The sequence below is a fragment of the Eucyclogobius newberryi genome, unplaced genomic scaffold, assembly GCF_026437365.1.
Source record: "Eucyclogobius newberryi isolate DKJ021-1_F unplaced genomic scaffold, fEucNew1.0.hap1 SCAF_9, whole genome shotgun sequence".
NCBI classification, from domain to species: Eukaryota; Metazoa; Chordata; class Actinopteri; order Gobiiformes; family Gobiidae; genus Eucyclogobius; species Eucyclogobius newberryi.
Genome location: NW_027316532.1, coordinates 31,353,318 through 31,377,051, shown reverse-complemented (window position 1 = coordinate 31,377,051; position 23,734 = coordinate 31,353,318). Strand labels below are relative to the sequence as shown.

Genomic DNA, 23,734 nt, shown 5'->3' with positions numbered 1-23,734 from the left:
ATTAAAAGCACCTCTGTTCTTTTACCATTTTGTAACTCTTGGTCATTTTTATTCTGGGGAAATTAACTGTAGCCCACAGCAGAGAGAGGGTCTGGGGGAAGGGGAGGACTCCACAATGTGCCCTCTATGGGTGCCGCCTGTGGAGCAGCAGCAGCAGCAGGAGGAGGAGGCGGAGGAGGAGGAGGAGGAGGAAAAAGTTGAGTGAAGTTCTGGTGGAAAGTTGCCCGGTTCAGACCGAGGTGAGAGCCACGGCTAAACGCGTAGCTGCTGCTGCTCCTCGGACGGCGAAGATGGCGCGCTGCAGCGGCCGCCGTGCCACGTCCCGGACAAGAAGACACGCGCAAACTCTGGCGCTCGCGGTTCTTCTCCTCGAGGTGTCCTGCCTGCTGTCCCCCGCCGGCTCGGAGGCCGGGGGTCTGTACACCGACACCGACCAGATCATACTGCTCACCCCGGGCACCGTCGAGTCCGTGCTGGTCAACTCCACCGCCGCGACCGTGGTGGAGTTCTACGCGTCGTGGTGCGGACACTGCATCGCGTTCTCGCCCACGTACAAACAGTTGGCCAGAGATATTAAAGGTTGGTACGAGTGGCTTCTTCCTCCTCGGAAACGCATGCATTGTGTCATTTCTGCACACATCTATGGCTCGTGAAGAAGTCTCCTGAATGTCTGGTGTTAATTGGAGCATATGGTAATTGGTGTGTTTTGTTTTTGCGCGTCCTTATTTGACATCTTCGACATTTATCCTGAAGTAAACGCTGACCCCTGTGATAGCCTCTTGTTTGCATGTCAAGTGCAGAGTTTTGCTTGCAGTAATTTCTGTGCATTTCTGTGGTTCACTCTCACACACAACTGTCACTGATCTCATGACATCAAACCTCTGGCAAATATCTCCCCATCACTTTCAGAGTTCAGCAGTCACTCTCAATGACAGTGCTGTGGTTATTGTAGCAAGCAATTCAGCATTTTTAAACATTTGGTAGTATTGAATCAAAGATAATATCGATTTGGAGCAAGTAGTCTTAAGAGTGTCACGATATTAAGTTTGAATGTTCTGAATATTGTGAGAAGAAACTGCACCTTTTTATCATTATTCAGCATTGTTGGTAAATTGACCAAACAACAGTGAAATTATCAATTCATTTTTAGGCACAAGTTTAATAGACAACCATTCCCCGCAAGCTTTATGCAATTAAACTTTCTGAATACAATTGTAATGATATTGGCATATAAACAGCCAAATAAAAAGTTAGAACATGTAGTTTTACTTTTTTGGAGTGAACTGAAGTTACAAATTTAGAACTTTTGCCCATATATTTTGTCTGTTTTGTCTGTGACAGCCATTGTGGCGTATTTACAGGTAAATGTTGAGGAATACGCACTGGCCCTGAAATGAATAAATAAAATAAAAGCTAAGAATATTGCAGTTGAGTTGGCCAACCAGTTTTGTTGACAGACTAAAGTACATACGTGTTTACATTTGCTCAACACTCTAGGTCTTTTCCAGAATAGGTAAATGTTGATTCTTTATTCTATGTTTGCCTGTGTGTGTGTTTTGTTCAGAGTGGAAACCAGCTGTGGCTCTCGCAGCCATTGACTGTGCCGACGAAACCAGCAGGAAAGTCTGCACCCAATACAGCATCAGAAGCTATCCCACCATAAAGGTCTCCACAAAACTCACATATTTGTCTAAAGGGTCAACCCTGTGTAACTCCAGATTAATTAAATAATAATAGTCATTTGGAAAGGATGTTTTGAGAACTGCAGTATCTCTTTGACTTTTATTGGAGGCATGTTTATTTAGGATAATATTACTACATATTTGACCTTGTATTAAACTAAATAGAAACGTCATACATTTTGGTTTATTAGAAAGCGGTTTATTAAAAATATTTTTATTGAAAATGTCCTTAATTTTGAGTTTTTCTGTATTAAAGGCTTGCATGTTGTTCCATTATGTTTTGCCAAAGTCCGCCTTCAACACACTCGGCGTCAGCGTTTGTATATTTGCTTTATCAGCAGCTGCTGGTGTTGCTGGTCATCTCTCCTCTGTCTCCTCTGTAATCAAGCATAAGCCACTCAAACAACGAGCCTCCTCTGTGTAAATACAATGGCCCGTTAACATCTGTGACTCATTTCAACCAGGAAACAGTTTGTACCCGAGAAATGCAAAGAGGAAGACTATATTTAAGCCAACATTACACAATATAGTCTTTTATGGCCAAGTGAGAACGGTGATATGCAATCTGCTTTTCTTTCTCTAAAGTCTTTTTGCTTACTTTACAGTTTTTCAACGCCTATTCAAATGCGCAGTCTAAAGGACAGCCATTTGGTAACAGCACAAAAATCCCACTTCTTTGCTCCAGTGCATGTGTAACAAGTCAATGTAATAACGTTTCTCTTAAAGCTTCTCGTCGTGACGTTCAAGGTTTTCGCCAGGCGCTAATATTAAGACTAGAAAAGCATGAGGAGCCATGGCCCCCTGCCTGCCCTCCACTGGAGCCCACCAGGTAATGATCCACATGTAACTTGGACAATGTACAATATGCTGCATTTTGAGGACTTTTTCCCCCTTCAAAATAAATTATATTTAATTTTAGATTGTTTATTGCTCACTGTCCTAATTTCTCATCTTTGTGAAAGCCATGGCTGGAGCTCAAGATGATGACCATGAGATTATGACATCCAGAGAGATGCATCGGCCAAAAGATAAACAGAATATATATTATATATTTAATGAAGGCTAAATGCTATGATGTGACGAGCTTTATACCTCTGGCCTTTGGATTATTAAATTAATTCAGTTCTTGTGAAAGGAAATCTCCCGAGGCAGCGTCAAAGGAACTGTACTTAGCCTGTGCTCTACAATCACAACTGACCCTGTGTTGCCGGAGCCTTAGTCTGCTTATACAGAACACATACCACATTTTTCTCTTTCTCAGTTTATGGACAGACTCATGTTCAGCTCCTCCTGGTGCAGGTGATGGGCTTAAGGTCGTGTCTGACCATTCAGAGGACTTTTATGAGCACAGGACAGACTGATCTAACTGTGGACAAATGAATAACACAGGAGTCTCTTCCTTCCTGTTCTTAACAGATAAAACAAAGAATGGTCAAAAGACAGATTGGGTCTAATTGAAAATGCAAATTTAGGAAAAGTAAGGCATCCAAGAAAAACAAAACCAATAATAAAAATAGAAAAGGAAGGTTGAGGCAAAGTAGGTCCATGATATGAGTCCTACATTGTCCAATTTATGTTAAATATGTCCATTTCCAAGTTGAGTCCGTACATGAACGGTCCAGTCCTTAATCGTTGGAGCAGTTTGTGTTTTCCATTCTTCTTTTTGCTATGGCCTTTTCCCTCAGCCACCAAAAGTATGTTCCAAAGGTATCCATCTATCGTGTCCATGACAGGGGTTTTGAGGCTCAAGTACGTAGTTCTGAAAGTGAGTGGGATGGTGATGTCTCAAGTGCCTTGTTGAAATGTTTGTGCAACAGGACAGTCCCAGAACACATGAAGGTGTGGCTCTTAAGTAAGCCATTGAAAAGGCAAACATTTGTTAAGATAAGTCTTGGATCAACAACAGAAAAAAACACATATGATCATGTGTTTTGTGCCACAACCGTCATGTCCAATGTTTTTGTAATTAAGAATACACCAACATTACAATTCAGTGAAAGCTTTTTGATTTGAACATATTTACTTTGTATCTGGGGCCACAGATGGGCCATGTTTTATACATTTTTACACCTACATGCCATCTTTATGGCTAGTTAAAAAGTAGAACGGGGGAAAAACACAATATAAAATACACTGTAGGCTACTGTTAAAATCAATACATGTTTGAAATTTGACTTTGCTGAAGTTTTAAATCCTGTTTGACTTCATTCTTATTCTTTGTGCTTTGCTTGTATTCCTCTCCAGCAAAGCAGAGATTGACAGTTTATTTGAGACCAATAATGTCCAACACCTGGCTCTGATCTTTGAGGGCTCCAACTCTTTCATTGGCCGAGAGGTAGAGCATCATCCGTCATCAGTTGTAATTATTCTGTATCATCCACCGTTTTCTCTTTGTTGCATTTGTCATTTAGGTCACGCTGGATCTGCTGCAGTTTGAGAACATCGCAGTGAGGAGGGTCTTGAGCACGGAGGAAGCTCTGCTGTCCCAACTGGGCGTGACAGACTTCCCGTCCTGTTACCTCTACTATCCAGGGGGCAATTTCACACGCCTTGAAGTGTAAGCATTTTCTCTAACATAAAAAGAGTTTATTGCACATGTAACATTTTGACCTAGAGGTGGGCATTTAAACTTGCATTTAAATTTAGATAATATCATGAATGCTGTTTTGAAGGTATGCAACATTTGAATATAGAGTTTATTGTGGTAAAATAAAAAGCTACAAAAAGAGCTATGTTTTAAAGTTTCAAATTAGGGAATAAGCTGATATTTCTGCACGTTTGGGCTTCATTTGACTTCATTTTGTCTGATGGAAAAAACGCAACTACGACATTCAAAGACATGTTTTGTCACATTTCTGCTTTTTTGATGATATAATAATAATAATAATAATAATAATAATAATAATCATCATCATCATCATCATCATCATCATCATCATCATCATCATCATCATCATCACTGGGAGACTCCATACAAATACTGAGATATATATTTTTGTCAATATCACTCAGCCCGAAGAACTAGTTGTATCAAAATGTCTATTGAAAGATAATTGTAATGATTTTGAGCATAATCTGTTGCTGTCCCTGGCAGCGGTGAGTGAATCGTGAATAATGTGGTGCCTTGAGTTTGTTGTGAGTCCAGGGCAACAGTCCGGCCCATACGAAACAACGCCGCCATTGTTCTGTCTAAATCTGCAATCAACAAATGCCCAGTCAGATTTTAAAGTTGCCTGATAGCTGCAACATATCACACCGACATATCAATAATATCAGAGAGTGACGCAGTCTTTTCAGACATGAGCAATCACTGCATTTTTGATATTTTGTTTGCACTTTATCGTCTAAATAATTGCTTTGTGTTGATTTGAAAACGCACAAACACCGCCAGGGTTATTTTTTATTGTTCCGCATACAGCCACTTTAATTTGTGCGGAGAGGCCTCATCTCATTATCTGAACCGTATTCATAGAAATACTTTTAAACATCTGGCCCTTTAATGGGATCAGAGCATCAAAATCGCTTCCATTATTCACATCATAAAGCGCCGCCTGATCATCCCTCGCCCTGCAAATTCATCTGCTGTTTCGGCCTCTTTGTGTGCTGGTTTCAATAACTTGGCATGCAAAGAGGACTCTTTTTAGTTGACAAATGCAAAAAGGAAATGATTTATTGCTGATTTATTTATTCACCCTCCGTCGCTCCCCCCTCCGCCGGCCCCCCTCATCTCCATCACTGTACAGAGGGGAGGATTTTTAATTTCTTGCATGAAAACAATGCCATTGCTTTTCTGGCTTCACCTGCCAAACAAGGCCCCAGCCGCGCGCCGCGACAGATGGCCCCCCGTCATCACTGCATGTCTGATTGATCCTGGGAGATGTGTTTGTGTCTGTGTGTGTGTGTGTCTGTGTGCATGTGTGTGTGTGTGTCTGTGTGTGTGTGTGTGTGTGTGTGTGTGTGTGTGTGTGTGTGTGTGTGTGTGTGTATGTGAGAGAGAGGCGGAAGAGTGTGGCGGCGGCGGCGTCTCACATTCGTCATGCATGTAATGTGCGTTGGTCCCAGGTGACGGCCCCCCCCCCCTCTGTGGCAGTGGCTGGCCCTGGGGAGCTCGGGCTGGATGAATGGTGTGCCCTCCACATCTGCACGCTCCCACCGCACACACGGGTGTAATTGAGTCGCAGGCGGCACGTGTGAGAGTATGGACACGTCGTATACATCCTCCTTATTACCATCCGGTGCCAGCTTTATGGCGCTCGCTAAAGCTAAAGCGGACAAGGAGAACCGGGGAAGAAAGGGTGTAGGCTGAGGGGAGGTTTGAGTCATTTTGGTTCAGTCTTGAGTTAATGGGGAGAACTAAGCATAGACTCTTTGTATATCATTGTTTCATGTGTTGTATTGTCAGCGTTGGTTACAGAATACTGAATACCTGCATTCAATTGTATTTTATAACATATTCCTTTTATACATGTTCCTTTCAGAGCACTGAATTATTCTGTTAATAATTGTGATTATTCAGGTAACTTTAAAAGCAAAATTAAGCCTTTTTACTCCGATCTATAGGCTGAAAAAATACAGCTAAAAATAAAACTACTTCTGACTGTTTTTGTCAATTTTATTTAGTAAAGTTGGTCACAAACTTGTGGAATAGAATTTATGTTAGACGATAAGATATAAAGAAAACATATAGATAATAATCGTTTCTCATAATAATCATAATACTAAAACTTTATCGTGAGATCCCTATGAATTTGTATCATTTCTCATTGGCCTATATTTAGTGTAAACGCATGACATAGGATTAAAACAGCTTTATGTTTTACTGTTTGTCCATTTATTTGTCACTGATCAGAGAAAGAAAAAATGCTCATGGACTCGAGCTGTGTTTTATTTATTTTCTTACCAACACTGTGCAGTTTGAGGCATTAATTGCATGAGGAAGTATCACAAGTAACTTCTGTATTCACCACCAAACTAAACCCACACAGTTACTCAATATTAGCGTTCTTCCTTTGTACATTTCTTTGGTACATTACGGTATTTAGTTGGTTCCCAACACTGTGTATTATGATGTTTTAAAGACATGACATAATAATAAATTATTTATCTCCTGACCACAATCAAATATTATGATGTTTTAAAGACATAACGTAATAATAAATTATTTATCTCCTGACCACAATCAAATATTTGCTTTGAAAAGCTTAAACACTTAAAATAACAAATACTGATGAGAGATTGCTCATGGTCATTAGGCTCGATTCGTTCCCAGAACAGAGGCAGTGTGTAGATCTGTCCCGGTTAGAGCTGAAGCTTCTACAAAAGATACTTCTTTCAGACTTTTGAAAAATGTTACGCTGATGGAGTTTTACGTATTATTTCAGTAATTTAATGGCTATTTGTATATGTCATGGTATTTTAAATGTATAATGGAAATTGTAGTTGCAGTATTTTGAATAGGACCCCTGGAGGAGAGATGTCACTAAATCAACTGTTAGTGTTACGATTTATAGTGAGAAAAAAAACAACACATTTTAACAATTATTCACATTTACTGAGTCCAACAACAGAGAAATCTTTAATGTCCTTTCATTCGCATTGGCTAAAACATGTTACTTTTCCTCGAGTTTATAATTAGACTAATGAAATCAAACTTTCTGAATGACAAAATAAAGGTATTGCGGCAAAAACAATCAGATGATTAAAAAGTTAAATCAAATATGCTTTAAAATGCAGATAAAGCTTTAAAAAATCTGGTAAATTGGTTAATTATTTTCTGTTTAAGCCTTTAAACTGCTACTACTTTTTTTTTATTAATGTAAACCGATGTATTGTTTATTTAAAATCTATGTGTCCCCTTCAAATGAACAGCTGATTTCTTTCACAGAAAATTTGAGGCCCGTACTTTTTACTCCTACGCCCTCCAGAGGCTGCCGGGAGTAGCGCGTTCGGGGAAGCGAACCCCAATTGAAAGCATCCTCAAGACCAACAACACGGATGAGCCATGGAGACTGTTCAATGCGTAAGAATCGACACAAACATGACAGAAGATGGATAAATGCTTTTATGTTGATGTGAGCTTTGTGTGCAGGTCCAGGGTGTACATGTCAGATCTGGAGTCGGCGCTGCACTACTCCCTGAGGGTCGAAGTGTCTGCTCACCCCGTCATCAAAGCAGAGGCTCTAAAGTCTCTGAAGATGTACATTTCTGTCCTGGCAAAGGTAAAAATTGCAGTTGCTCTAGTTTACCACTAGATGGGGAGTAAAACAGCATCATGTACTCAGTCTGTTCTTCTGTGGGGCTCTTGCACATTTTGGTTGTATGGCAATTTGTAAAAGTTGCCACATTTTTTTTGCTGAATGTATTATTTGTATATTCACGCAGAGGGAAAACATGCAAAAAGCACGAGCGCTCTCCTGGGCACAGTTTGACCAGATCAGTGCCCCCAGGGGAATTGAAGCTTGCCACGCGCAGCTTTAAGCATCATGTCACATTAGGAGCGTTGCTGTTAAAACACAATAGTAAAACACACTCCAGGTTTAGCAAAGAGGCGTGTAACAGTGCCTACTTGTCTTTATTTGACATATTTGAGAAGCATACATTCTGGCATAATATAGAGTTACCTTTCTACAACTATTATAGTGGAACTTAACTTAATTGATTATTATTATTTTTTTCTTTTTTTTTTAAATTCAGCATTATTAGTTTCTTACATTTGTTGACCCCAATTTGTACTATTTGTTCCATTTTTTGTTGTTGTTGATCATTGTATATTTTGGAACGTTATACAAAAATTATAATCTAAAACAATAGAGTAAAATGTTCCCGCGTGTAACAGGTTGAGCGATGGTAACAAAGAAGATCTCAATGTTTTCTGTGCTTATTCCAAATTGGGCTGTGCCAATATTCAGAGGGTATTATTGAAGTCCATCAATATTGTGTGAAAATGTGCTCGTAAATGTCTTTAGTTCAAGTATCTGAATTGACGGAGGATGACATTACTGCACTTTTGTTAGATTATATTTGCAAGATTTTTTTTATTTTTTATCAACTTTTTTATTTTATTTTTTAAATCTTTGGTGATATGCAAAATTAGAATATTGAGTATATCTCCAAAACAACAATTACACTTACAAATTTACCTTTTTAAAAAAAAAAAAAAAAATTGTCCCTCCTTCTTACATTTACCTACTTCTGTCTAAATTAAATACTTGGTCAAAATGAATAATATGTTACAGTGTTTGCCAATAGTTCAAAAACTTAAATTCCCACCCAAAACATTCACCCACATTTCTTTTTATATTAGTCGCATATGTAAATCTGTTTACCTACTTATTGTATTGTTATTATTTGTCAGTGTTTATCCCTTGTTCCTGTCAGAGCGGCGCTGCAGTCGTCTTCTCTGCTCTCTGCTCCCTGAACGCCCCACACTCTCTCTCTGGGGATGAGCTTGTGTGTTTACGAGGGGCGTGTGTGGGGGGCTGAGCGCTGTGGCCTCCCATTAGCTCTAGTTTGTTTAGTCAATAGCAGGAGGTCCCAGTGGTATTTTTAGCCTGTCCCCAACCAGAATGGGCCGGTCGTTCTGAAGGGCTTTGTCTGAGGAGGCATACGACGGCCCCTATTGACTTTTGACTGCAACAAAAGGCCTAAGTCTCATGGGCTGCCTTGTTAGACACTTGATTTTTGTAAGTGTAACATTGCATTTTTACACACTGGTTTGTGCGGATCTACAACGTTTCTTGAGATAAATGGATATTATAATTTATTAGAGCGCATGATTGGCACCTGATCTTCCGAGATGACTCATATAATTAAATACATGACTCTCTTTCTGACACAATACGAGTGTCATCGTCGCTGACCAACTCCACTGGTGACAACATCCTGGCACTGGCGATTTATTTTCCTTTATATCCAGTCTAATCCAGCAACCATCACTGTACGGTTATCCTTTGCCTGTTTTTTACAAACATGTTTGTGTGTAATTTGTCCTCTTTTTGTTTTGCATGCAGTGTTAAAATGACTAGATTTAGTGTCTTGTCAGGCTGAAGTCGGATTTATGAACGCTGTACATGCAGATGCAGATTAAAAAGGGGGATCTTGGAAAGCATGAGAGCATTACATTGAGGTTTTTAAGGATTACACCTCTATCCTGCTTTTCTTGAAAGAATCCCTTGAGCCCAGAGAGGACGGGAATAAAACAAAGAAAGAGGAGATTTGGCCTTTAGCGACTGTAGGGCCTCGCGCCTTCTCACGCCATAGCAAGAGTTTTAGAACTAGTGGGTCTAGATTTGACCTGTTTGTTCATTTTTATTTTGCAGTAAATTAAAAAAAAATATAGGTCTTGTTTATTTGTCATTTGTGGCTTGGAATACAGCTTAAATTCAAAGTAATTTAACAAAAGAGTTTTTTTTTTGGTCTCGATGCGGACCTCGCTTGCCCATGTAACAGCAGCAGATGCCTCTCTCCCTGGAGCCGCTGCACAAGAAGCCTGATGCGGTTTCTCAAGTGCTGTGATACTAATCGGATCAGGGATGACATATTGCTGGGGTGAAGGGGATTGTCATGGTCCGGCTTGTATGGGGACAGGAGGCTGCAGGGTTAAGGGAGGTGAGGTGTGCTGAGTGCAGTGACAAAGGCTGTGTCTTTATACAGTTTAGCATTATTAGCCAAAAATAATGTAGTCTATTAAATGCAAAGAGTTTTATTATCACATTTTTAAACGTATCATATAAAGATATTCTTTTATACGTTCCCAAACAAATGGCAGGACTCTTTGTGAAGCTAAAAAATGAGATTTAGGTAAATCCATATTGTGGATTTGGAGAACGATCTGACCCTGATTCATCCCAGAATAATTGATTTGACTGGAAATAAGTGGGACATCGCTTTATTTTTATGTTTAATGTGCCCAGCAGCTTGTATTTTCCTTTTATCAGATGGTGGACAAGAAGGAATATATCACATCAAAGTTCCCACCTCGAATCTAAAAAAAATATCAAATTTCTCTTTCTAGCTTTGGAGGTTGTTTGAGTTTTGATGTATTGTTTGTAGCAGAGTGGGCTGTGCATTGTTTTGTTGTATGGGTGATACACACAGGTCAATAAATATACTGTCACAGGTAAATCTATAAGCAAACGATAATTATCTTCTTTTCAGATTACGCACTCGATCATCCATATACATGAACTATTAAACAAAATAAGACAATACTGTATGATGTCCTGTTTAGTCGTACATGTGTAAATGTTGAACGTATCAGTTACCAACAAGAGCCTAATCTCCAGAATTTTGAGGGTAAAAAGGAAGACAGAAGGTCCATGAATAACATTGGTTTGGTCATGGCTGAGCTAAGCCCATTACCCAGGAGACACCTGCGTTTTCTCCAACGCCTGAATTCAAATGTATGTTTGATGGGCTTTTCTGACTGGTTAGACTTCAGACCCGTGGATAAACCCATTAACTCCATCTCCACACAGGCTCCGCACTTGGGGCCGGAGAGGAACCCAAAGTTAAGTAATCAGCAATGCATTCATCACTAATGTCTTTCACAATTTACATAGATATTTGGTGTTGTCATCTTCTCTGTTGATTATTATTCATGTTAATGTTAGAACACGTTGGCTAATTGGCTAATTCAGGGGCCTGGTTAAGACTTCACATCATGGAGTATTAAACCGACACATGCCAAAGGGGCTGGTGTATTTAAGTTAAATCTGTAAGGGGGAAAAAACTATAGTAACACTAAAAATATTTGAATGTTAAAGTAAAATCCCTAATTCCTTCAATGTGCTTTTCTGGGAAGTGACATAATTATACGCTGCTGTTCCGAAATTCAGGCTTACGCCGAACAATGGCCAGTACATTTAGTCTAGAACGTATGAAATGACAGCAGCTCGCTCCCTTCGCTTGTTTCCATTGTCACAGACGCACACATAAAGAAGCGTTTGTCTGCATCTGCCCGGCCTGTCAACAGTAGCCTCAGAAAGCCATCAGCCGGATTTCCTCTTTTCTTTATGTGCTTAAGTCGGCCTGGTACGATCTCGTGTTTCCTCGGGGCCCGGCCTGCTGCCATGGAAACGCAGCGTCGGGACATCTAAATAAGCAACTATAGAGTAAAACATGGGTGTAGTCGTGTAATCGTGGGTTTGAGTTTGCTGTGTTTCAACCGTTCAAAATATGTTACATTTTGTCTTGTTACTTGCGGTGGCACATTTTTCATCACTCTGAAACCCACGTCATTTTCAACAGTTATGGTGGACGCGCTTTCAATTTGGAGGAGTCCGATTTTTGTAAATAACTGAAAACCACTGGCGTCTTTATTCAAACTTGATGTCCGTTAAAATTGTCAAAGAACAAAACCCAGATACTAATTGATGTTACAAGTAGTATAAAAACTAGACCCTTGACACATAAAATGGACACATTTCGGAACAAAAATTTAATCTAGTAAAAGACTACATGGTAATTTGATTGAAAACTTGTATTGAAAGTGTGTTTCATCATCGCTGTGGTTTTAAAATGTCAATAAATTAGCCCATCTAGCTTCAAAGTCAAGTAAATTTTTGTATTGACACAAATGTCAGTTTCAACACATTGTCTTTCTGCTCTTAAGTTGCTATGTTCATTTAGTTATTTCACCATCATTATTCATTTCTCATCTTTTGCAGTACTTCCCAGGCCGCCTTGTGGTGATGAACTCATTAAAATATGTTGACTCTTGGCTTAAAAACCAGTCTGGGAGCGAGGTGTCCTTTGATTCCTTCAGATCAGCCCTGGATAACGCAGCACAGGTGAACAGAACTCAACATAACTCAACATCCACGTATAGTATTCTATTTACACCATATGCACAATTTGATGAATACATTTGTTTTGTGGTTTTTATGGTGTATTGCATTAGCATAACAGGGAAACATAAGTGTGTAGAGGAGGAGAAGAGGGACGTTTTGTGCCTTGGATCATCTGAAAATGATCCAGACAAAGTAATATGAGGACGTCCGTCCAAGAGAAGCCTCATCATATGTCTGTGTTACAACATCGCTGTCAGTGCGGACACTTTAGCAGGACTAGCCTTCAGAGTTAGATAATTGATCAATAAGACTCACACAAGGAATAATAAAACATGCACTAACGAGAAGACGGCATACGCAGTTTCATAGGATGCAATTCTGGCTTTTTTTGCCTTAATACATTCAGCTAAGTTTTATCCATGTTATATTTTGAGTGATTCATGAATGACCCTCCCTGTCCACTGCCATGAATGTACTTACAACGCTATGAAAACTTCAGACTCAGACATGTAGGGTTCAAACATGCTGTGTAGCCATAGTATTAGTTTGTGTTGAAAAAAGAAAATGTTTATCATCATCAAGCAAATTCTTTAGTATCAAAATAACATTTTAATAAGATAAGATATTCCTTTATTGTCCCACATGGGGAAATTTCATTGGTGCAACGCAGGTAGATGCAGAAGAACAGAACAGATCACTTATAGGAAGCCTGAAAAAAACACTTTCAGTAAAAGATCTCGTATAAACAAAAACTCCCATAGACAAAACCCAACAAGGGATGGAGGGGAAAAAATAATAAAGATAAATAAAAATAAATACATAAATACCATTGCATGTGATCACGACAGTAATTGCACATGAATATGTTTCACGACGGCACATGGATTGCTGATGAATTTCACAGTAATTGCACATGAAATTTTGAATTTGAATGTTGTGACATAATTACTTAGCCATTTTAGATAAATATTGCAGTTTACAGTGAACACAAATTAAATTGATGATCTATGTATGATATAGTTTAATACTAAATGCCCATACTATCTTCTTTAACACTATTGGTGCTTATCTTTATTCTCCACCTAAATGTATGACATCTGGATGTGCACTTTGCCCTTGTTTCTGTGCCAGCACATGCAGCTGAAATCTATGTGCTGTTGTTTTTGGAATGAAGCCTGCATGCCTTCACTATATGGCTCCACGCAAATTGAAAGAGTCACTTACTTACATCATTAGCTTTTAGCAAGCAAGTCAATGAATCAATGAATCAATGGGAAGGTATGAATAGACTTTGCCTCAGAGGAAATGGACTTTGCGCACACGAGCTTTGCCCGTACAAAATCTTTACTATTGACATCTGAGTAACACTGTCAATCATCAGCAATTGCAAGCCAGCAGAGGGAAAGAAACGACTTTGTGTCAGAGAAAATATGTTGTTGGATTCAGTTGGGGTCTTGGTTAGAGATCTGGGCAGCTCGGTTCATTAATGAAGGTCTGCGCCATTAACCTGGGATTGACTTGTCATTGATTTGGAATATACATGGATCCGCTCTCACTAGGTTGTTTAACCGGGTTAAACAGGTTAGCGTAGGATCAAGCAATGTACTGTATGAACTCTCTTCTTCCAGGCCCCAGACACGGCGTTACCTGAAGGGGTGAAGTGGGTGGGCTGCCAGGGCTCTAAGCCACACTTCAGACGTTACCCTTGTGGAGTTTGGACGCTCTTCCATGTGCTCACAGTTCAAGCCATGAACTCCGGAGCGTCAGGTATCAGCAGACAAACACGCATTTACTCGCCAAATGACTTGTTGACATTTCTGCTACATAATCGCCAAGAAAGTATAAATAAAACATGAATTGCATATAAAAAACACATGATCTGTTAAACGTTTGAATTTTCTTACCATTTTAATAGAGTAAATCTTCTTGTTGCTAACCTCACAGAGTGTATATACCCTTTTAAAAATCTGACATCAGAATGTTCAAAATTCAGAAATGGAGGCGACTGGAGGCAAAATGTACTAAACCATGATGCACTTTCAATGATTAACTGACACCAAGGCTTTATAACAAAAAATAAGCTACATTTTTGAATTTCCATGGTAGAAATGGCAGTTATTTGTTTTTTGGAAAAAATACTTTTTTCTGGCCTCAAAATTATATTTGAGTATACAAAAAAAAGTATAATTTTAGGTTAATTTTGTAATATTTCTGTAGGTAAAATAAAAAAAAACTATTGTGGGGTCAACATTTCTGCAAGTTTTTGTTCAGTAAAACCTAATATTCAAGATATCTCTTTCATTAAACATTTTAATCTCCGATTACATAAACAAATACTGTAAAATACAATAGTAAGTGTTTGAACCAGGCTCTGATATCACTCACACAAGGTTTTTATTTTCCAAAACCACCTTTATGTTTCACATGTTGTGATATTTTGTGGTTAGTTCCAGTTTCTCTGTTAAAACCACATTATGGGCCACTTCACTTTTGCCTTTATTCCAGCATCTATACCACAAACAGCAACTGTCTGTTTTAATAGAAACCAAAAACAAATTGCAACAGTAGATAAATATTATAATAATATAATATCAGTGTGGTGGAATTGGTTTGAAAATTACATGATGTATTATTATGAATTATGTATTATTTGTATTATCATTACTATCATTATTATTATAATGTTTATATAAAATACTATTTACTATTACTTGTAGAACCATTACCTGTACAGTATGAGGGCCACCTTTAGTCTGAGTTCACTGGTGGAGGAAGTGAGGATGAGTCTGTCTCTGTGTAAACAAAATATTCCTAGAATGTCTGTCTCACTGACCCAATTTAACATCAAAAGAAATGATCCTTCAGTTGTTATAGTCAGTTTTTATTTTTTGTTCTAACTAAAGTACAGCCTAATTGTGATGGTGTGAATGTATTATGCTAGATTAGTGGGATGTTAGTGGTTAATAAAACAGGCAGATGACCGAAGGCTGGGCTCCCGCCAGAGTGGTTAATCCCTCCCACTACACAGAGGTTAATCTGGAGGTTTACGGACCGTCCTATGACCATCAGATGGACGTGTCCAAAGAGTTTCCATCTGCCCTACACACCATTAAATAATAGACATGCTGACTGTACTAAAGATATTCAACTGTAAATAAACACTAATTACTGTATGTGAAAAAATGTGAAATGCTACATAGAGACTGGTTGCTCACTTAGAATGTGCAGCATTAAATCGTTCATCTGAGGGCTTTGCAAAATTCAGAAAAGCTTAGATCTGTAAAAATGTTTTATTTAACTGTCAAAATGCTGAGACTACAGTGGGACCATTTTTCACACGGAGTGTTAACTGTATTTAATATCCAGATTGGGTGATCCTATTCACATAGATTATTCATCACAATATGGGGTTAACCCAGCTCTCTCTGACTCCTGGCCCACATAACCGTGGGAATCCCAGGCCATTAGCAGGCTTTTCACTGAAGCAAATTCAAAAGGATAGTCCCAACTACAGCAACCAGGCGGCAGCTGTTTTGTATACGAATCAGTAACTAGTCCACCTTTTTAAAAAATCAGGTAATCTCTCACTTATTGAGATTGTTTTTGTTTCAGTTATTAACCAATGTAGCCTTTTCATTTAATGAGAAAGCTTTGATGTCTGGCCTTTAGAAATTATGCAAAACCGTTTAATCCTTTACTATTAATTAGTACATAAATACTCATAGATTGTCATGATGACATTCACATTTAATAAGAAGTGCGAGACTGAGTTTACATGTTTTATCAGAGTATGATGTTCTGGCGCTGTTCCTCTCAGGTGTGGAGGTGCTGACTGCCATGAGGGGGTTTGTGCATGTGTTCTTCGGCTGCAGAGAGTGTGCACAGCACTTTGAGAGCATGGCCCAGGAAAGCATGTCTGAGGTCTCCAATTCATCCACTGCTGTTCTCTGGCTCTGGTCAAGACACAACCGGGTCAATAACAGACTTGCAGGTACGAACATTTTTGTTTTGGATATCCATCAAAAGCATGTTTTGTCTTCTGTTTACTTAAGTACTCATTTCTGTATGTTTTTGTTCTTTGACATGTCTTAGTAAGACTAAAGAGGGTGAGGGGTCGAGGGAAGACGGATCCTCAGATCAGACACCAGCTGTCGCTTGGTCTTAGTCTTTCCAGGATCATTTGTTTAAGTCTCAACCATTTCCATGACCTCACTTAACAATATCTAGTTTAGCTTGGTTGCTAAATTATTGTGTGTATGTGCTTGGTTTGAACTTGTTTCCAAATATTTTTGGGAATTTTCTTTTTGACTTGATACACATTTTTAGTATGCCCAGATTCTATATTCATTTAGAATGGCATTGGAATTCTGTTTGTCACTGTATTCATATCACCCTCTCAACCAATTCCAAAGAGCTAAACAACTCTCTGGAGTGTGCCTGTTCTTTTGTCTGTTCTCATCTTATGAATTAGGCACACGACTGTCATTAACAGCTCACTTTGTTAAATGACTGTTTTGTGGCGTCACTTGTCTCTCAGGGACAGCTTGTGTGGTGAGCAGCAGGTCCAGGACACCCCTCTCTTTTGGTGTCTACTCCCTCGACACTCCAGCAGTGCTCTGGCTTGTCCCATCCGTCTTCCCCCTCTTTCCATATTGCTGTATTTCTTTTTGCGCTCACCCTCCCCTGAGACTCATATTCTCCGCTTAACAAGTAATAGCACAGCATCCTCACAGAACAGGTCCCAGGGGAGCCCAGCTGCCTGTGGCACACACACAAAGCGTAGAGTATTGTGTGACAGCAGGTGGCAGAGACCACCACACGAGCCGCAGCCCCTCCTCTTAACCAGTCATACGCCTCCCAACAGGCGTTCGGCACGGGTCAAGTGCCGGCGTGTTGTGGGGAGTGGAGTAGACATGATGGAGAGCAGGCTGGGGGTCTACAGGGATAAAAGGGTGCAACAGAGGGGCAAAGCTGAGGGTTTGGCTGCGTTTGGAGCAGTGAGTGGCAGCGTGTCCCAGTGGACTGCCGGCTTCTTGCTCTGCCCGCTCTACCCCTCCTGTACCCTGTCCTAAAGAGAAGCTCTTTAGCTGGCCACCCGCCCCTCCTTTTGAGGAGCAGCCATGCATGAAAGAGCAGCTATTTGTAAAGCGACCCAACAATTAATTTAGCTGGCAACAAAGAGGCCCTAGGGCCCTGAGCCGTCCTGCACGGGCAGAATTAAGAGCAGTGGCAGCGCCGTCCTGTTGCTGCTTGTCAACAGGCGGAGAATGATTCACATATCCACAGACAAACCTGAGTGCCACTGCAGGAAACTGAAGCTTAAATCTGCTGACACCTCATGTTCTTAATCTCATACAAAATATGTCTATGGCAGTATTAGTCTATAATTAACTTTTATGTATTATCACTAATACATAATTAGTTTTTTCATCATTATAAATATTTTAAGTTCATACATAATTCAATGAATTTGAAGCTGTGTCATTAAACGTATGTACATTTTAAATGCATTGTATGTTACATAAACACTGCAAAGTGATACTTAAATTTATAAATTTACCAGTTGCTCTATATGTAGCCCTTCATTTACATCCATAAATATCTGAATATTTAACATAACAACAAAGCTTTGGTCAATGTTCAAAGATCCTAAATCTAAACAATATATCTTAAGTATTTCCAATCCAACTGTTCTTTTAAGTAGTTTCTAAAACCCTTTTCTCTTCTAACCTATTACAGTCGCTGTATATTTATCTTAATGTAAATCCATGATTTTGTCATATTGTCACTTTTATATCATTCTGTAAAACTCCTGACTCTCTTATCATGACAGCCGAGTCGGGGGTTTAGTGTGCAAACTTCACTCTTAGAATTAGTGCTGAGGAAGCTAGTTGGACATGCTGAACAATACATATTTATACCTGATGAATATGTATGTGCGGCAGTGATGACATCCTTGTGACAGGCCATTGTGGCAATCTCAATATCGCTGCTATGGCTAAAGTCACCCTGGCTGCAAAACTGGTGAGCTGATTAGAATAAGGAAACGGTTGTGTGTGCGCGCGTGTGTGTGTGTGTGTGTGTGTGTGTGCGCGCGTTTGTGTGTGTGTGTGTGTGCGTGCGTGTGTCCGCGCTCACCTGCTGATATGTATAAGAGCCCCCTCCCACCAGCCAGGCCTATCCAGGCGCTAGTAAAATTGATGTATCCTTTATGTAAAGTACTGTATGCAGAGTGCGTACACACATGCATATGACGGAGATTAATCGTGAGTGGCGGAGCGCAGGGGAGAGGTGTGGGAGGATGTAAATTGACAGTGTTGTAAAGTGACAGACCTGCTGCTGCTCTGCTGTTTTTTTATCACGTACACACAAACACACAATACTCTGCCGGTGACAACAGGCAATTTATTACCAGAAGCTGCCATGTGTGTGTCCTTGTAACGCAGTTGTGCCAGTGCGTAGTGCAGATCTGTTTTGAGGGGGTGACAAGACATGAAAGAAAACATGTTAAAAGAAAAAGTTTTAATTGATTGAAAAAGGTTGCCTCCTCCCCTGAGCTTTCCACCAGTTTCATGTTCAATTTGGAGATTGCACTTGCTCTCCAAATGTTGTGAAGGGACAGGTGGTCCAGAGCACGTGGTCTGCTCCTTCTAAATGGGGATTATGTGTGTGTCTGTGTCTGTGTCTGTGTCTGTGTCTGTGTGTGTGTGTATGTACGTGGCTAAGCTGTCCAGTTTGACCACATCTATTATTTCAGAAGACCTCCCACTGGGATGTCCCTCAAGCCCATTGATCATTGTTAGTTGCTGTCACACACACACCCAAACCCACAAAAATATCAATCCACAGATTACACACACACAGTGACGCATGATTTACATATACACACTTAGGCACATACGTACACATATGCATATAGGCACTTAGTTTTTACGAGGCTCGTGACAAGATCAAATGGGTTCAACAGCAGATTGCATCCAGTCCTCAAAGCACTTAGCTCCGTGAGTATACACTACAACAAGGCGCACAGAACGTACAACAATAGATAAAGCTGCTGACTGGAAGAGCCGTTTCCTTACTGGATGTGGCAATGAATCTGAGTGTAGACTTCACCTCGAGGGTCTCATGCAAATTAATGAAGTAGTCGGCTGTTTGGCTCTATTTACGAGGCAAATGCAAAAGTTGTAATCTTACTTTGTTTGTGACAAAATGTAAAGAAATATTAGATTACGGTATTTATCTTTGTTTTTTTATGTAAACGGTAATGTGCACACATCATACAATCATGCATAAAATCAAGATTTTTTGGGGGGTAATTGTTAGAAAGTGAGAAGCATTTAGCCTCAAGTCAATATTTATTATGTTAATGTACAAAAGCAGGAAAATAAGTAAATGGATTTAAAGGAGACATATTATGCAATATTGACTCTTAAGAACTTTTAACTTATAATTCTTTATAATTACTTTCTTTTTTTTTCTTCCTACTCTAAGTTGAAATCAGTGTGATTCATGCATGTTTGAGTAATTTTCTTCTGCTTTCAAGAAGCCTTTGCTCTTTAAATTCCTTTATTTCCCTTCCTCACATATACGCCCATTGCTCTGTTCTTTTTTGTAGTACTGTGATACAAGTAGGATCCAACATGGTCTGGCAATGCTGTACGTTTAAAGTGACGTCCCATCGAGGGCCAGGAAATGTGCCGCAGTTTTCAGCTGATAGTCAGCTTGCCTGTCTCTTGTTTTAGACCAGGGGTGGGCAATTATCATATTTGAATCCAGGCAAGTAGCGGAGGGCCGGCCCGCGATCATTTGTAAAAAAAAAAAAAAAATCCCCATAATTTAATATCAAATAAAATATCACTTTTCTGTCAAATATAGGCTATTGAATCTATTATTTAATTAATTTCACGTCATATTTATTAAGGATACAAGTGCCTGAGGGAAATATATATATATATATATATATATATATATATATATATATATATATATATATATATATATATATATATATATATATATATATATATATATATATATATATATATATATATATATATATATATATATATATATATATAGATATATAGATATATATATATAGATATATATATATATATCTATATATATATATATAGATATATATATATCTATATATATATATATATATATATCTATATATATATATATATATATATAGATATATATATATCTATATATATATATATATATATATATATATATCTATATATAGATAGATAGATAGATAGATAGATATATATATATATATATATATATATATATATATATATATATATATATATATATATATATATATATATAATCTCTCTCTCTTTGGGTAACAAACGAAAGGCAAGATGGCGGATACAAGCGGTCGAAATGAGTTTCCTCAGAGCACAGTCACACAGGAGCTAGGAGTAGAGCTGCTGCTGCTCCTCCTCCACATCGAGAGGAGCCAGTTGAGGTGGCTCGGGCATCAAATCCGGAGCCTCCTGGGCGCCTCCAGGCATGTCCCACTGGGAGGAGGCCCCGGGGAAGACCCAGGACACTCTAGAGCAGAGGTGCCCAATACGTCGATCGCGATCGACCGGTCGATCGCAGAGGCATGAGGGATAAATAGCAGCTTTTGTGAGAATTAATGTATTTGACCATTTTCTCTGTGTATTTGGAAATTGGCTGGTGGTCATAATGATATGCATGATCAGTAAAAATACTACATTGTACATATTTTTCCGTGTACTTTTCTAGGTGCATTAAGTGAGGACCCTTACTTCCCAAAGATCCAGTGGCCATCTCCTGAATTGTGTCCGCTGTGCCACGCCATCAAAGTCAATGGAGAACACAAGTGGGATCTGGAGCAGGTTCTTTCCTTCCTCACAACCTACTTTTCCAGTAACAGCATTCTCACAGGTAAAAACTTGATCTACTATTGTATGTACTGTAAATATTACATGACACAGACTTCACTAACCAGAGACCATTTTTCACTTTAGACTATCTCGATGACGAAAGCCTAATTCTTGCAAAACAGAGAGAAAAACAGGCTTTTGAGGCTAAGAAACGTATCGAAAGAGAAGTCAAAGAGGCCACAACGGTGAATCCTTTGTCTTTACTTCCTACTGGCCAAGAAGATGAAGAAGATGAAGAAGAGGAGGAGGAGGAGGAGGAGGAGGAGGAGGAGGAGGAGGAGGAGGAGGAGGAGGAGGAGGAGGAGGAGGAGGAGGAGGAGGAGGAGGAGGAGGAGGAGGAGGAGGAGGAGGAAGGCCCACAGAATGAAGCTGTTGCTGAGGACATGGCGGGTGGTAAAAACTATGACACTACTCCCTGGGCCAAACCTGACATGGGTGAAAGAGGCCAAAAACGGGCACAAAATAGGCCTGTTATTGTGGGCATGAGGATGAAGCAGCAACCAGAGGAGATCGTGGATCTGGACTCTTTTGTGGACCAGCACTACAGGGCCAAGGCTCTCGCTGCCTCCAGTCGGGTCAAACGCCGGACACTGCAGAGAAAGGAGGAACAGGAACCGGAACCCGTTTTCAGACTCGGGCTGGGACTAGACTCGGGCCTTGGTATTGTGGGTCTGGAGCCTATGGAGCCTATGGAGCCTTACTTTGAGAAGCGTAAAATAAAACGTCTCCAGAAGCGAGAACTGTCACATCAGCTGTATAATGCAAAAGCAGAGGAGAGCCACAGAAAAGGATGGGTGACCATGTTTAGTATAGGTTTCTCCAAAGTGGACATAAGCCTTTGTGTCATTCTCTATTTCCTGTCCTCGATGTGTCTTCTGGCCATGTATCTGTTCTTCAAAAACCGGCTGAGGATACGGCGACCAAAAGTGTCTCTATTTTGATTTAATGACCGCGTGCCTTTGGTTCACATTACAGTCCAGTGTCAGGCTAAATGGGCTGGCTCTAGATTAGTGGTTTTTAAGATCACCACTTAAACGTTGCCTTCTACCACAGTCTTCGTTGCCATCCAAGTTTCCAGGTGAAAAGGGAAATGTTGGTGATTTATATCAATATGAGTGCCAATTTTTAACATTTTTTCTGTACCAGAAGAACCCTTTTTTTTAAATCCTGTTTGACCACTCAACCATAAAAAATTATAAACTATAACGGGATGTTAACATTATATTTGTATTGCCTTTTTAGATGAATATGGTCTAAACACTTTTCTTCAAATCATCATTAGAAAGAAGCTAAATTATATAGGCAGGCATAACTGAATGTTTTTTCAAAATATCACAACATCTTGATCATGAAATATGTTTTTTATTGCATATGTTTGTAGGAAAATTACAGTCCATAGATACGCAATAAGCACAAAGGTAAAATAACTATGAGCTATGACTTTCACAACAGCTTGTGGCCTTATTATGTTTTAGCTTTGTATATTGAGCAGGTTTTACATTTTAACCACTTGTCTATTATTACTGATAGTAATTTTGTGGTTGATGGATCTGTACTTGAACTGGTCTAACAGGCCATGAGATAATTTATGGTGTCACTAAAAAGATGGAGCATCACCACTTTGAATATTACATCATACACACACGTTCACACTGGACACAATTAACATTTCTGCATCTATCTGCAGTTTTAAGCTAACAATAAAATTATTTTTTATAAAGACTTTATAAAGAAGTCTCTCATCCCCCATTTCACTCTATCATTTCCTGTCCAATAAAAGCCTTCGGACAACAAAATCGTTTTAAAAAATATATAAAATTAAAAAATGTATATATAAAAAAATAAAGACTCTTAAGTGCTGTCATCTTAAGATAAGCCCCAAACAAGACTGCAATTTGATCAGTTTATATTGATATCTTCATTTCACTTTTGATTATTTTCGTGACCAAAATGTTTATTGGTGATTGGATTTAAATTTGGGAATAACAAATTTGTGTTTTTGTTTTGATGAAGATGACTAGGACACAACGGGGTAAACCAGGGTGCCACATGTATAAAATGGGGGTTAAACTATCCAAGGTTGGAGGAAAAAGCCTGTTGCCATCTGCTGTACTGCACAAACTAAATCCTAACAATTTCATTGGGATTATAGCAAGTGAATAATCCAGCTTTCCTTTAGGGGGAGAGATTACCCTTGAGGATTAGCTCCCTGCAGATAATAAACTTTATTAAAATGTAATCAGCTTTGGTGGGCCTTCTTCCCTCACACACTTGGAGGTGGGCACTGCAGCCCTTGGGGACCGGACTGTGTTTCTGCTAGGGGATGGGTGATTTG

General features: G+C 39.3%; 1 protein-coding gene across 1 annotated transcript; it reads left to right on the top strand.

The window, feature by feature from the left end:
- Positions 1-275: 275 nt before the first annotated feature.
- qsox1 (quiescin Q6 sulfhydryl oxidase 1) lies at positions 276-23,122 on the top strand. Its single transcript, XM_072437862.1, has 14 exons — positions 276-579; positions 1,565-1,665; positions 2,288-2,333; positions 2,409-2,511; positions 3,927-4,017; positions 4,094-4,239; positions 7,567-7,701; positions 7,771-7,900; positions 12,350-12,472; positions 14,101-14,239; positions 16,069-16,071; positions 16,290-16,463; positions 21,239-21,400; positions 21,484-23,122. The coding sequence occupies exons 1-14, from the start codon at positions 291-293 to the stop codon at positions 22,338-22,340; spliced, it is 2,499 nt and encodes an 832-aa protein (XP_072293963.1). The 5' UTR covers positions 276-290; the 3' UTR covers positions 22,341-23,122.
- The last annotated feature ends 612 nt before the right edge of the window (positions 23,123-23,734 follow it).